The 15,966-nt window shown below is 41.9% G+C and overlaps 1 protein-coding gene across 1 annotated transcript in view; it reads left to right on the top strand.

The window, feature by feature from the left end:
• The window catches only part of ACE2 (angiotensin converting enzyme 2), a 29,054-nt gene extending 13,454 nt beyond the window's left edge, over positions 1-15,600 (top strand). Inside the window, exons 10-20 of the mRNA XM_062514965.1 lie at positions 1,183-1,352; positions 2,792-3,018; positions 3,845-3,989; positions 5,546-5,644; positions 6,299-6,421; positions 6,779-6,951; positions 7,846-7,904; positions 12,336-12,436; positions 13,362-13,478; positions 14,665-14,859; positions 15,483-15,600. Of these exons, the coding sequence (XP_062370949.1) occupies positions 1,183-1,352; positions 2,792-3,018; positions 3,845-3,989; positions 5,546-5,644; positions 6,299-6,421; positions 6,779-6,951; positions 7,846-7,904; positions 12,336-12,436; positions 13,362-13,478; positions 14,665-14,859; positions 15,483-15,600 (1,527 nt within the window). The remainder of the gene's footprint in view (positions 1-1,182; positions 1,353-2,791; positions 3,019-3,844; positions 3,990-5,545; positions 5,645-6,298; positions 6,422-6,778; positions 6,952-7,845; positions 7,905-12,335; positions 12,437-13,361; positions 13,479-14,664; positions 14,860-15,482) is intronic.
• The last annotated feature ends 366 nt before the right edge of the window (positions 15,601-15,966 follow it).

Here is a 15,966-nt window from a genome sequence, read left to right as displayed (position 1 = left end):
ATTCCTGGAGTGGGCTGGTATCAAATATGACCTTTGCCAGCCATTACCATAATCAAATAGTTTGTATATCACAGTTGTTTTGTTGTTTGTTTTTTTTTTTTTTGTCAGTCATGTTTATTTGGATGCAGATAGAGAAACTGCAATGCTGCCTGTTGCCTTCTGATAACTGCATAGCACCCTAAGGTCTGTGTTTGAGATCTGTAGAGCTAACAGCTGTGACAGCACCTTTACCAGACCAAGATCATGGGTGAAGATAATTCCCTGTAGTCTTGCCAAAGCCTTACTCCTTTTTTAAACTAAAGGGTTATAGATGGAATTTGATTTCTGAAATGCAATTATTCACCTGAAATCTACTCTCCTCTCATAGGCAGCACATCATGAAAATGTTATGCTGGTAAGAGAAGGAATAGTTGAATTTGACTCATAAGCCATTTGCACAAGTCTGCATTAATCTCAACTCTGTTTTATACTTCTGACCCCCTTGTAGTCATAAATTTGTGTCTGTTGAAGTACCACTGCAAGATGGGGAGCATGATTTACAGAGCCTTTGAGCAATGGGTGGGCTGATCCCTGTGTGGGTGTGCCCCATTTGAGATTTTCATCCAAATGTGCTGTTTGCCACCCAGGTCTCTATGAGAGCTCAGTCCAGTAAACACAGAGCTCTTGGCGAGTAGAATAATAAAACTGCTGAATGGCACAATTATCCTGAACATAACCATGCAGTTTTAATCTGATAAGCAACTCCCACAGATACATTTGCCAGGTTTTATGGTTATGGCTGAAGTCTCTCATGCTCATCTGCTGGGAATGTAGCTCCACTTCTTCAAATGAGCTGTCCCCAAGTTGACTGAAGTGACTGAAGATCTGACATACTACTGTCAGGAATGTATATTTTATCTTACCTTATATTGAGAGCTTCTCTGGTCGGGGTCAGATGCTATTTGCTGAACCTCTGAGTGCAGAAACCTATTTCGTTTGCAGGGAAAACACTTAATTCCAGTTCCCAGCAGAATTCACAGAAGTGCCAAAGGCAGACACTACTAACTTACTCTCAATAGGCCAGATGCAGGTGTGAAGTTCCTGGAAAAAAAAAATAGGAAGTCAGCTGCCCTGCATTAAGGAATCCATTGGGAACAGACTGCATGCAAAAGCAGAGGGTAATGGTGGCATTGTCTCTTTCAGAAATGGGATGCAATTAAAATATTCAAATCTGCTGAGGACTTCTTTGTTTCCATTGGCCTTTATAACATGACTGATGGCTTCTGGACAAAGTCCATGCTCACAGAACCGACTGACAACAGGAAGGTTGTCTGCCATCCTACAGCATGGGACCTGGGCAAAAACGATTACAGGTACTGAAATTGTTATGACCCCTTTTTGTACCACCTCCTAGAACAATTGTATTTTCAGTAAAGGTGCACCATGCTGTCTTAAGTTATAATTTCTCCTTTTATTTTTTTTTTTTTGTTTTTTATTTAAGTCTGAAAAGAGGGGGAAAGAAGACAAGAGAGCAATGATCCTGTGGGACTGTAGACCTTTCTGTGTAACTTTTCCTGTAGAGATCTATTCAAATTTACTAGCAGATCTACTCAAGATCTACTCTCAAATTTTAGCTGAGAACTGACTAATATTTTTATGAATTAGAGAAATAATGACTATGTTCTAGGGCTTAAGAAATAAGCAGAAAATCAGGTGAGCTTTGTGGACAACTGCACATTTTGCAACAATGGCAGTGGGTCCCTGGGTAGCAAGGGAAAAACTCCTGAGAGTCCACTGTCTATTTTTAGCAGAGTTATCCAGTTTCATGAAAATCCATCAGTCTCCTCCATATTTGGGAAAGGAGAAGGACAGCAAGTTCCCACACAACCAATACTTCTTGCAGAAGTTCTGACCCCTCTTGCAGTCCCCACAGTTACCCAGGGAAAGAAGCTGGTGCACAGCACAGCCTTAGTGTAACACATCAATGTCCCACCTCAGGAGTCTGGGGAAGGGGAAAAGAAACCCTGTTTGGGAGACATTCCTTTAGTAAATAGTACCTACATGAGGATGAAGTAGCAGGATTCCCCAACACACAGGGCTTTATACATTACAATCTTACTTAGATTGGTGGTGGTTACTCACTCCCACACATACAGTGATTTTATTGCCAGGTTTTATTGAAGAGCTGTTCTCACAGAACAGCAGTTTTCTCTTACTTCCTGCACGATTTCAAGGTGGATGAGGGTATTTTGCTGAGTTCCCCATGAAGTCCTGTGTTGGATTCCCCCCGGTCTCTTTGATCTGCCTCGGCTAGCTCGGGGTCAGAGAGACAGGGGATTTTTTATCCGACATGGACAAAGGCAAAAGATTAGAGGAGGCTCTCCTTCCCGGGATGATCCAAGTTTATTGTCCTGAAGAGTTCCAGGGAGAAGAGAGAGAGCATGGCAAACGCGGGGTATTTTCAACCCCAACTCAGGGGAGGAGGAACCCTGGGTCACAGCCACTCAGGGCTGGCCAGGGGGAAAAGGGAGAGGTTAAGGGAAGGGGAGAACCACGCTACAAACCAAGAGGGGAAACAGAACAAACCATCCTCAATGCAACACAAAACCATAAATGTGCATTACAACAGTCCTGCTGTGGCAGGAGGATCTGCACTGCATACCAGGATGTAGCTGCCCGGGCTTTGCAAGGGGCAAGAAGCATTTGCAAACTCTGGAGGGGCTTTGCCCCATGGCTGTGGCAAAAAGGGCTCAGGCAGCCTTTCTCTGGGCCACTCTCTCTCTAACCACAGACACTTTATTCTGGTGTGTAGGATCAAGATGTGCACCAAAGTGAGCATGGATGACTTCTTGACTGCACACCACGAGATGGGCCACATCGAGTACGACATGGCATACGCGCGGCAGCCCTACCTGCTGAGGAGCGGTGCCAATGAGGGCTTCCACGAGGCTGTAGGTGAAATCATGTCACTTTCTGCAGCCACTCCTCAGCACTTGAAATCTCTTGATCTCCTAGAGCCAACTTTCCAAGATGATGAAGGTAAATAAATGCATAAATATGATGTATTCATGTGAAAGCACTTGCTGGCCTTATTTTGTAGCAGAAGATTGTGCCTGCAAACTCAGCAATCAATTGACAGGCTTCTGATAATCTTACTCCTCTAATTTACCAGAAACACTATTTTTTTCCCCCGAATCACATTGTGAAACAAGGATCACTGCTTTACAATGCTGTTACATAATTTTAAAAGAAATAGCTAGCACTTTACTACTTTCAGTACTGAACAACTCATCCTTAAATCTTCATAGTTCACTTAGATGAGTCTCCAAAACTCTTTTCAATCTCTGTAGCATGAATCCATCCATATCTCTATCAAGATATTTATTTAGCATATGTATGTATGTATTATGTATTTAGTTCAAATGAAACTGAAACCATGAGATTTACATCTTCCACTTAAGTGAATATTGAGTGACAACATAGGTAGGCCCTCACTATAATGCAGTTCATCTGGCTTCTGAGTACTGCCTTAGATGGATGAAGATGCACATTTTATAAATTCTGAGATGTCTTCAGCTCAAAATTCCTCAGAGACTGGAAAGATTCTCAGTGATGAGTAACTAAATGTAAGTGTCAAAGGACTAGGTTGTTTAAGAGTTTGAGGGAAAGAGAGACAACACTGTACAATTTCTAAATGATCTTATCTCATGTTTTTTTCAGTAGTATTCTTCCTTCCACTTTTTCTTTAGTGAAAATCTGTAATTCAAACAAGATGTAAGCATTAGCTGTAAAGGGAAGCAACTTTAGCCATCAAATCAGAACTAATTACTACCATAACCATTACCTTAACTGCTTCTCTCTTCAGAAACAGAAATCAACTTTCTGCTCAAACAAGCACTAACGATTGTTGGAACAATGCCTTTTACTTACATGCTGGAGAAGTGGAGGTGGATGGTGTTTAGGGGTGAGATTACAAAGCAGGAATGGACCAAACGGTGGTGGGAGATGAAGTAAGTTTGAGAAACAAAGGGAATTTTTTTCATATGAACCTGCAAACTCAACCCTAGTTATTCAACATACTGAGGTGTTTGTGCCCCTGTAGGGCAGGATCTGTGTCTCTGGGTGTTTCTGTAAATATCAGTAAAGTGCCAGACAGAAATACCCAACTGTGGTGCAGACAATATCTCATAAGCCATGTGTCCCCACTAACTCTTTATACAGCCCCTAGCAGTTTACCCACCCTCTCAAAATACTTTCTCCCTGTTTCTAATGTTAGCTTCCTGATAAAGACAGCCCATGGCCTTTGCATGGCCAGTTCCAGATCAACATTGCTGTTCCCCTGACACATTCCCCAAGACATCTTCACAGCTGGAGTACAGTCCTCCTCTAAGTCTCATTCATCACATGCTCTGGTTTGCTACCCACATCCTTAAGGACAAGTGGAAAGTGAAGTTCGTTGTACTTGCCAGCCAAAGAAGCATGCAGATCTCAATCCACCAAGTGTTTGAGCACAGTTCTCTGCTTTGTGTTTCCTGCCAACCATATAGTGCTTTTGGAGGCAAATTGTCTGAAAGATTTCAGACTGAATCTTTCCTTTCTTGTGCACTAAGATACCACCTTTCTCAGTAAAGAAAATACAGTTCCCTTGGCAAATAACAGCCAGAGGTGCCTTTTCAGATTATGCCCATCAAGCATTTTTCAGCACCTTGGAGCACAAGATTAAAAATAAGTATGATTCAGACTGGAGTTTGTAATTTCCCAAGTTGGTTTTAGTATGAGGGCAGACAAATGCAAAGAAACCAAACAAGCCCCAAACTGAAAATAGAGCCTGAACTCAAACATGAACAGTAAGCCTCCATCAGCAAACAGAATCTATAATAAAACTTGATATATGCAAGCCTCCTGACCCACTGTAAAACTCAATCAGCTTCAATGTATTCAAAAGTAGCAGAGATGTCAGAGAAATGGAGAATGACAAATTGTTCAGGGAAGCTTATCACATCTGTTGCAGTGGCACTGCAAAGCTCTCTGCTTGAAATACAGGTTTATGAAAAATATTTCCATGGAAGCTTATTATCATTTTCAGAACTCAAGGCATGGGTTTGTTTCTGTAGTACTTCTCAGGAAACAGAGTCTCAGGAGAGGAAAATAAAGAGAAAGCTTATCTCCAGCCCAGTGGCACAGAAGCCCATCCCTTTTTGGGTTGCCCAGTCTCTGCATGTCCTTGCCTGGAACAAAGTGCAAGTCTCTGAACTTGGGATGGCCCAGAGCATGAGGTGATTGTGTGAAGCTCATTGTGTTCAGATTATTCCATCCCACTAACTGATCCCTGCACAGTCTGGTATCATAAAAATCCCTTCCTTGCACTATGAGTTTCCAAATAGACCCTCTGTGGTCTCCAGCTGTGGAGCAGAACTTGCTTGGGGTTACTGGGAGCTGTATGGAATTCTTCTGTTTGCACATGAGATGTGTCCATATGTATCAGACAAAACAGAAGAAAAGCTGAGTCAGATTACCTTTGTTTATTGTCTATAAAGAGAAACCCTGTTTTTTCCTTCATCTCCAGGAGAGCCATAGTTGGTGTTGTGGAACCAGTCCCTCATGATGAAACCTACTGCGACCCTGCCTCACTGTTTCATGTGGCCAATGATTACTCCTTCATAAGGTAGTGCAGTGTTTAATTCATTACTTAGGTTTTGTCTACAGAACAAACCCCAGCTACCTAAAATATCTCCTGGAGAGTCTAAGGACCCGATCTTATTTTGTTTAAAGCCCAGACTGAAGGTTGATGATTTCAATGGGAGTGTTTCTCTGCACATCAGGGGTTGTTCCATAATAATCTCTGAGCAGTGAGGAGGCTGCTGACCTTCTTGCTGAACAGAAAAGTTTAATGCTGCCATCAAACCAGCAGGAGCACTTCTGCATGAGACGTTTGCCTCCTGGGGAATCACTGTGTCCCATGGACCATTGCCCATTCACTTGGGCCATGAATATGCTGCCCTGGATATCCGCCGTGTCCCAGCAACCTCATTTTAGAGGGCTTAGAGCAGAGAGCTGGACCTTAAAAACTTCCCCCTCTCCTGATTTATGCGGCAACAAACAGATTTCGGGCTCTTCTAGTCCATTTGATCTTGGCATTTTGATAAATTTGAGTTAGCTTAGCCTATAAATATCAGCTGGCTTCTCTCCCTGCAGTGCAGTCTCCCAAGCAGGAGTGACAGCTGATGCAGCAGAGCTTTCCAAAGGCCAAAGGTTTGAAGGTTTCCTTGACAGACAACTAATAATACCTGTGCCTCCCTTTTCCTTGCCCTTCCTTTAGGTATTACACCCGCACCATCTATCAGTTCCAGTTTCAGGAGGCACTCTGCAAGGAAGCTAACCACATTGGCCCTCTTCACAAATGTGACATTACCAACTCCACTGCAGCTGGGGAGAAACTCAGGTAATGAAGTAAATTTCTCACATGTAATAAATCAGAGTATAACAAAGCTTTTGGAGTAAATGAGGTTGCATCAAGAATAAACCTAGCCTGGAAATTTAGCCTATACCTGCTCAATTCATTTTGACACATTGACTGAATTCATGTACGCTTAGATTCTAAACATCAAAGGTTTAATTACTTTTTTGTGGGAATAAAATCTTTTTTATTAATAGGAATAATGGGGGAAAGGAATGAATTCAGAAGCAAAGAAGAACACTTTTATATTGATCACAGAGTGTTTTCCTTGTCTAGATGGAACATAGATGTTTTTCTTGTCTAGATGGCAATAACATATTACTTCTTGCTCCACATATACAGTAAATTGCTGGCATTAGGGAGATCCAAGCCCTGGACTCAAGCATTGGAAAGCGTAACAGGAGAAAAACACATGAATGCAACTCCCTTGCTCCACTACTTTGAACCTTTATATGAGTGGCTGAAGAAAAACAATTCTGGTAGATTCATTGGCTGGAAAACAGACTGGGCTCCATGTACGTATGGCTTGTGGGTGATTTAAGGACGCTACTTATTTTTTATAGCCCTTGATTAGCAAAGTCCCTCTCTCTTGTAGCTGTTGGAGGCTATTTTCCATAGAAGAGCAGGGTTATGGGAAATAAACACTGAGCTGTAAGTTTTATTCACAAGAAAACAGAGTGTCTTCCTCATGGCCAGAGATGGAGAAGTCAGCAGTGTATTTGTCAGACCCCCACCAATTCTCAGAAAGGGAGGTGTCTTTTTCTTTCATAATGGCAGCAATCAAGAGTGTGGGATGGCTTTACAGAAGGAAGAAAGATTCAGAAGCTTGGTCTTGCGTGGCACTTTCCTGAGAGCAGTGTGCCTGTATTGCAGAGTTGGGAGCCACTGGTCCTGGAAGCCAGGTGTAGAGGCAAACCAGTACAAAAAATTACTGCTATGCTTTTTTGCTGACATGTGTTAGTCAAAGAACTCAAGGGAAGGAAGAGAAAAATACTATGGAAAAATGCATTTTTCAGCTTATTGTGACACTAAGTGATGAACCAGCCAGGTTATATTTGTGTAATCATTGCCAGTACTGGAGAGCACTGTAACTCTTACAGCCCTGTACCAGTATCTGATAGTGGGATTCACCTATACCAGGCACCAGCATCTGCATCTAAGCTGCTCATTCCCAGTTGTGGGAGAGAAGATTTTTCTTTCTATCTGCTACAAAACCAGACTCGGGAACTGACAGCTCTGATGAGTGTGTTTGCAGTAGAGGCGACTCAAGGGAAACAGAGTCAGTCCCACCAGGATCTCCAAGGGGAGCAAGGGAACCTGTAAGGAAACTTTAGCTACCTCAGCATTTCCCAGGAGCAGACTTTTTGTTGCTGCAGCTCTAACATGGCCCTTGTTTCTTTTTAAAACAGATTCTAGTGATGCCATCAAAGTGCGCATCAGCCTGAAGTCAGCTCTGGGGGACCAGGCGGTGAGTGAGTTTGTCCTGGGGCACCCTTCTTATTGCTTGGGCAACAGAGGTGTTGTGATAATGGCTCAGAAAATGAGTCAGGGTATGGCTGATCTTTGTGTCTGAAGGGTGGCATCAGCTCAGGTGAAGGGTTATCACACATAAGGAGTCTTGCCTGAGTCTGTGGTCAAGGCTCCCTCTAGAATTAGTGGGTGAGCTACCCATTTTAGGAAAGGCATCTCAGCTAGATGAGTTATTCTGTAGAGAAACAAATCATGATTTTTCTCCTGCTCCAGAACAGGCCTGGAGGGCTTACACAGTGGAACCTGTGTACATGAAAATGGATGTATTTTTCCCAGATTTGCTGATATGTTCACTTAAAACTTCTACCTAATTTCTTCTAATTGCCATTTTCATGGCTATAGTGGCTGCCTTCAGAAGTTATTAGAGCAGCTAACATTTAAAAGCAGGCTGGTGGGTCCCACTCTCTGTCCTTAAATGCTCTTGATTTCAATCTGAACACATCTGTTAGCATTTCTCTGTAGATTTTTGTTTGGCTGTTTACAGTAGTATTTCCAGGCCCTGATATATTCAGCTGCCTCCCTGCCCTCCAACCCTGATGCAGACAGCTTTGTTATTGAGATTGCGGGGGACAGAGCAGTGCAGCTGCTTCTGATTCAGATGAGGAAAAAGGCTTTCATTCCCAAGAGCATGTCTGCTTTCCTCAGTTATACCAGCTGGTCCAATAAAATGTATTAGAGTAATGAAAAAAATCTCATCAAAGCTGAAGATGGATTTTATGATTTTAAACAGAGCATTGGCTTAGCCCATCTGCTTAACCCAGGCTGAAAATTCACTCCTTATTCTAACTCTTCCTCTTTACACTAATCTCATGGAGGCAGTGTAGAAGGTTTAAGTGCAGACACTTCATTTCTGTTAATAGCCATTTTCACCTTGCAGAACATTAGTAATTTTCCAAGTATGTCACCAGGCAGGTCACTTAGACCTGCATTTTGGAGCCTACAGCACTAGCAAGGACACAAACCACGGGCTCATTTTTCATGTGAATTGATGCTCTTGCTTCTATCACTCTCACACGCAAGCCCCACTGAATTTTATTGCTTCCTAGACTGCCTAGTCGAGTTAGATACAATTCAAAACTGATACCAACAGCATAAAAAGGTTCCACATTACAAGGCGTTTATTAGTCATTATGGTTAATGTTTAGCTTAATATCATTTTTATGCTTGCCTTTAGCCATCATAGTCTTTTGTTGTGCAATTGAGTAGCTGTAAAACAATCTCATATGGATTACTTAATTTGAATTATTGTATGGACAGTGGGTTCCTAAGCTCTGAAGAGCAAGCTATACATTTTCCTTTCAAAACCAGTTCACATCACCAGCTTGCAAGAAACCTTTTCCATTTGGTTGCTTTCTGCCTCCCCACAAATTTCCCTTTTGCTGAGCCCCCAGAGATATGGCTGAATGTTGCATGGCAGCAGCAGATAATGGTACGTGCATGAACTGGCATAGAGAAGAGGCAGGGGGAATCTCGGGCAGGAATCTCAGCCCAGCTGCACAGAGCAGAGTGTTTTGGGTGCTTTTCATGACTTACAGTGCACAGGAGCTGTGGGCCCCGTGCAATTGGTTGATTAAAGTGTATTTTGAGTTGCTTTGCGCTGACCTAACAGCACAAAGCACTCTGAGTATGCCAACAAACGGTTTTGCTCTTGTGGTGGTTATCTCTGGAGAGAGCAGGCAGGGAAAGATTCCAGCTCTTGGGCTCAGGTACAGTCAGGAAGCTCCCAGCCCTGACTCAGCCCTGTCTGTTACCAGCAGGGATGGTTCAATAGCCCCAAGTTCTGGCAAATTAAGCATCCAGACTCTCGGATGGGCTCCATGCCAGCTGTACCAGAGCGTGCACTGCTGCAATTACCCTGCTAATTGTTTTCAGGCTGATGAGATTAGAGCTGCAGCCGCAGCATCACTGGATCACCACTGCAGCTGATGAGGCTGAAACATCCCCAGCTCTGCTTCAGATGGGGCTTTATGGAAGTGCCCATGCAAGGGAAAATGCTACAAGATTCCCACTGAATCCCTTGGGGTCTATTATAATTAAAATAAATGCCAGCCCCTGACTGCCACTTGAAAACTGGACCCCTCTCCAAACATTAATTCAGAATTCTCTACCAGGTCAATGCCATTTGTGTGATCATGTTGTAAAGGACTGTCACACAAGACAGTGTTAGGGAACCAAGAGCTGCCAGTCTGCAGGCATTTAGATGTATTTTACAATGAAAAATCCTCTTTGAATCAGAGGCCACACTTATATTGTCTTTCAAATCGCATATGGGATCTTGGAGTGAACACACTGTAACAGAGCAGAGGTGCTTGGCAGAATTAATTTCTTGCTGAAAACTTCTGTAATGCACAGGGTAAGGTGGGTGCCTGACATGCCTGGGGAAGCTTTGTGGGTAGTCATGACTCAAACCCAGATCAGAAGCCAGCCAGGCTTCCATCCATGCAGCCAGTATTAGCATTTATGAAGGCAATTGAGAGGCACAGTGGTAATTAAAATACATTAGACTGAAAAAGACAAAATATAAGCTAAAGAAATGAATAATTGATTAAAAAGTTAATATGCTAAGTACAGAAAGCATCAGTAGAGGAATCAAGCTCAAATGGATCCTGGTAAAACTAATAATAATAAAAAAGCAGTACAGCAAGCCTAAAGATGTTTGGCATAAATAGAAAATTGAGAAACCCTAACAATAGCCTCTTAGCTGTGATGGTGAACAGTGCCAGCTGCCGGAGGCAGCAGCAGTAACAAGAAGAGGTTCTCCAGTGCAGGGCTGTGCAAGCAGGAGAAAGCTGAGGGCATTTTCTTCACAAAGGAGACTCAACCTCAGCCTTTCCTGGTGGGAACGGCCAGGACTGGCACAGCCCCTGTCCTCCAAATGCCCTGGGGACTGCTCTGATGGCCATGGCTTTGGGTACCTGTGCCTTTCCTGTGACTCATTCTGAATGGACTGACAGCAGTGGGTTCTTTCTGCCCTTTTCTCTCCCTTTAGTAATAGAATCAGGGCTCTTTAGGTTATGAGGGACCTTTAAAGATCAGCTAGCCCAACACCACTGCAATGAGCAGGGACATCTTCAGCTAGATCAAGTTGCTGTAAGCCTCACCCAGCCTGGTCTTCAATGCTTCCAGAAACTCAGTATCCACCACCTCTCTGAGCAACTTGTTCCAATGCCTCACCATCTTCAAAGTAAATAATTTCTTCCTAGTAACTAATCTAAATCAACTCTTGTTTTGTCTGAAACCATTACTCCTTGTCCCATTGCAAAAGACCCAGCTAAACAGTTTATCCCTGTCTATCCCTGTCTTCCTCATAGATATTAATATATATCTCCTTTTTCATCAGTGTCAAGAGGTGGACACATTTGAAAAAGGAAGTTGAGTTTTATAAAGCCTGTTAAAGCAGAGCTGCCTTCTACCACACCTTCCTAAATAATACTCAAGAAAGTTAGGAGCTGACTTTCTGTCACTGGCAGCATTTATAGGCCTTCCTGTTCAGGTAGCATGAACACAATCAAATCTATGCCTGAGGGGAATAAAAAGATATTGCCACAGAGTTCAGTTGTGGATTTTCCCTTCATGCACACATGCTATTTCACAACAGACTAGGCTCCTTTATCACCTCCTTTTTTGGCCCCAGTGCAGCTCTTGGTTCCTGCCTGAGAGAAGCTGTTTTTATCTTCCACTGTGAATAACTTCAGACTCATAAGGCAGGCCAGGAGAAGCCTGCACACAGGCGTCCTGGTTTGAAAGCCAGGTACAGGCAATATTTTTTTTTTTTAATATCACCTATCTATTCTTCAGGGGAAAAAAACCCCAATTATGTGCTTGCTGCAGAAGTGTTGTTGCAGAGTTTTTTACCAAAACAGACCCCAAACAAAAATCCCAGCTCATCAAGCAAAAAAATTAGCCACCTTCTCACAACAACTCTACCACAAAGGTTCTCCTTAATGTAAAAGGTATTTAAATAAAATTATGTGATTAAAACAAGATCTAAATAATGAAATCTGTAAACTTCAAAGAGAATGCACAGTATTTAGTGGGAATAGCCTTGCTGATGCCTTTTCTCCCTGTAAGGCAGGGAGGTATGCTGGGACTGCAGCATCTTCAGCAGTCCCATATACAGGTACCAGAGATTGAAGAGGGACAGCATGATGTCTGGCAGCAGGGCTGCCTCCTTGGTTATTCTCCTGCACAGTGCCCAGATTAGCAGAATTAAAGGGTTTGAGCTTTTTTCTGATGTGCTATCACGGCACAAATAAATAATACTGAAGTGCATGCCAAGCATTAGAGTTGCTATTTTTTTGAGAAGGATTTCTTAATGTCTCTGATTTCTTGCCATCTCTGAGGAATTTCTCTTGTGCTGTTTCTGCAGTATGAATGGGATGACAGCGAGCTCTTCTTGTTCAAGTCATCCATCGCCTATGCCATGAGACAATACTTTGCAAAGCAGAAGAAACAGGAAGTTGACTTCCAGTGAGTGGCTTGCTTAATTGTGCTATGCCTGCATTGCTTCTGCTTGGTTAATGGCATGATTTGGTGGGATTAATTGTGCCTTCTGTCAAATGTAAGGTGACTGAAACAATGTCAACATCAGCTGTTTGTAAAAGGCCAGCTTGGGTATATGGTATCTTACCCCTCAAAAGCCTGAAGTTTAGGAATAATGTGCTAAACTTAGGTAAGAAGTCTTTGTCACCCACAGCTTATCAGTGATGGAGATGAACCTTGACAATTTGTGCCCAACACATCTATAGGAATATCAGGAAAGATACACTGATTAAAAATAAACATTTCTAGCAATGTATTTGTATCATACTGGATATCCAAGAGGTTTGGGGCCAAGGAAAGATAAACATGTTGACTATAAAGCACTATAATCTGGTACAGACCTACTAATCTTATCTAGGTTAAGTTACAAGCGTAAAATCTTTCACCTGAAAGTGATTTTGGTAAGAAAAACAACGCTTTTGATTATCTTCAATAATGTTCAGAAACTATCTATTCAAGCTATTAGATATTACTTTATAGAACATCAGTTATGTAATATCTAGAATCTAATAGGAAAGAAAGCTGTTTTTTTCCACTTTGTAATTCATACATCACCTCATTCATGAGACCCACCTCAAACTCTCTCTGTTCTGCAAGTGTGCTGTGGAAAATTACACCAAGACTTAGGTACAAGGGAGACTCTCTCCAGCTCAAGTTACAAATTAGCACATAGAAAAAAGAATTCTGTCAGGAAAATTGATTTCACTTCCCATCTGATTTCACTAGAAAGCATTCCCCCAGTGTAAACTAAATCCCAGGAAATGCCAATCAAACAACTGTTCACTTGCACAAATTTAAAGCTAATGTCATCACAACAATAAAAAATAACCATTTTCGTCTCTTTCTCCTTCAGAATTACAGACATTCATGTTGGGGAACAGACACAAAGGATCTCTTTCTACATTACTGTCAGCATGCCGGGTAATATCACTGATATTGTGCCCAAAGCTAATGTGGAAAATGCCATCAGGTGAGAATTTGCTCTCTAGGGGAAAAAAAAATACAACCAACCAACCAACCAACCAGATGGAAGGTTGGAAGGGAAAGCAGTGCTTAAGCCAGACGAGGCAGAAGCAGTGGCAAGAAAGTAAGTTCTGCAGTTAAAATGGAACTATTATGACAGAAAGAAAACGGTCCATCTATCAGATGGTATCTTGGACAACAGCCAAAGTAAAATGCTTCAGAGGGCTTGTAAAATTGCCAAAACACGTCTCATTGCATCATACCTTGCCAGCAGATCTAATTGCTCAAACCTTAACAGGAACTATTTTATATCCCGAAATATGGAATACAGTAATGATGTGTGCATGCACACGTGTTCTTCCTCTCATTTTTGAAGTCAGTGCAAGAATTATTGTTAACAAAGGCTCCAGAATAATGGTGTACTAAAAAGACAGCCAGATGTATTTGATTATATAGAAGAGGTCAGAGCAGGAGCTAGTTGCCACTTGCAGGTCAATGAACAGCTCTTTTATAGCATGGTGTGACACCACTGTAAGTCATTGCTATAAAAATGATAAGTAAAACTGCAACTCTGCAGAAGATCATGGGTAATGTGCAGTGAGAAATGAAGAGGACACAAATCTAAAAGCAGCATCAACATGAGATGGGGTTGAAGAAGCAGTGAGATAAATTGGTGAACTAAGGGAGAAGTATATGGCTGTGAAAGTCACTCTTAGGTTAGCACTCAATAGCAGATGTGGAAGTTTAAGGAAAAAATGGGGCACAGATGATACACCAGAGAAAGGGTTTCCAGGGCAGTGAGAAACACACTAATCAAAATTGTGTAAGATTGTAGGAGGGAAACAGGTAAGATGTCAAAGCTGTGGCATAACTAAGAAACTTTTCAGTAGACAAGAAACAGTAAAGAGAATGAAGGGCAAAATACTAAGAGAAAAGGGGATCAGAAGGTTCCTTTGATAAATGTTAAAACTAAGTTTAAGAGTCCATAGAGTGTCTGAATATGTCACTTAAGATGCAATAGGTTAAGTGTTTAAAGTTCTTGTGGTTGTCACTCACATGGCAGAAGGAATATGGGTTTAGCAGTAACTCCTTTTCAACTGAGCAGTTCAGGGGAAGCTTGGCATGCTGGAGATTTATATAATAACTGAAAACTGTTCCTTTCCTTCCAATAAACAATTTACATTCAATGGCAGGATGTCTCGAGGACGAATCAATGGGGCTTTCAGACTGGATGATAATACGCTGGAATTTGTGGGAGTAGTTCCAACGCTGGCTGCACCTTATGAACCACCAGTAACCATCTGGTTAATTGTATTTGGGGTGGTCATTAGCCTGGTTGTCATTGGAGTTATTGCCTTGATCATCACTGGGCAAAGAGATCGCAAAAAGTAAGTAATATTTTTTGATACTATGATCACAACTGCTGGAAGATGTCCCGATAATTGAATCATAAGGATTTTTACAAGTTAGGCTTCAGTTTACCTGAAGCAAGTAAAGGAATGAAAGCCTGTTATCCCTTTCCCATCATCAGTGATAGCTAAAGGTTCATCTCACTGTCTCTCAGTACATGACAGCTTTGGCAGCTTAATGCAATTTCTCCATCACCACCAGTTTAATCAACACTTTGCCCACAGGGAGCTGCAGTGTGCCAACCCTGCTGCAGGGAGGAGGGGTGTCCTGCTGGGAACATGATGCCTTCTCCAACAGCACACTTGTCCACATTCATCAGCACCTACCTGCAGTTTTCTGTAATCTGATTGTAGGCTGTACAGTTTTCCTTAAATATTACTGCATTAACAAGTATAACTTGGTTGGTTTTCTATGGCCTTCCACTAACGGAGTTTCTAAGAACATAGCAGATTTGCTACAGTACTTCTTAAACATAACTCTATTTCTTTTATATAAATATTTCCAGTTAAACATGGTATTATTTACAGTCAGGGATTCTGGGGATCCAGAAGGACATGAACAGAACAGGGACCTTCTAATATAAAATTAATTTTTGTTACAGGAGAGCAAGAGAAAGCAGAGGTGAAGCAGAATCTAATCATGAAGTGAACCCTTATGGTGAAGAGGGAAGAAGCAACCTGGGCTTTGAGCCAGCTGAAGAGACACAAACATCATTTTAAAAGGTGTGGGTACACTGAGGGCTTCTGGCTTTTTTTTCATTTCACTTTTAACAGTAGTGCTTTGCAAAGGAGAAAAACACTATGGATGCTATCAAACAATGTCTCCTGGTTGACCATTAATCTACTGGTTCATGGCCAAAGCAATTAAATCTGCTGTCTGTGTGATAACTAGAAAACATGCATGGCTTTTGTATTAATTTTGTGCATAATATTGCACACCATTTGTGCTGCTTTTCATATGTGTGCTGCATCCAACTTCTGTTTCCTGTGTAATGAGATACAAAAGCTTGGAAGTATACAGTTGTATACAGACCAAGACACTCATAAAAATAACTTGTATACTCCTGAAGAACCCAGATGGAGACC

The sequence above is a fragment of the Cinclus cinclus genome, chromosome 2 (assembly GCF_963662255.1).
Source record: "Cinclus cinclus chromosome 2, bCinCin1.1, whole genome shotgun sequence".
Classification (NCBI taxonomy): domain Eukaryota; kingdom Metazoa; phylum Chordata; class Aves; order Passeriformes; family Cinclidae; genus Cinclus; species Cinclus cinclus.
The sequence above is the reverse complement of the archived record's forward strand: the minus strand, read 5'-3'. Positions and strand labels throughout refer to the sequence as shown.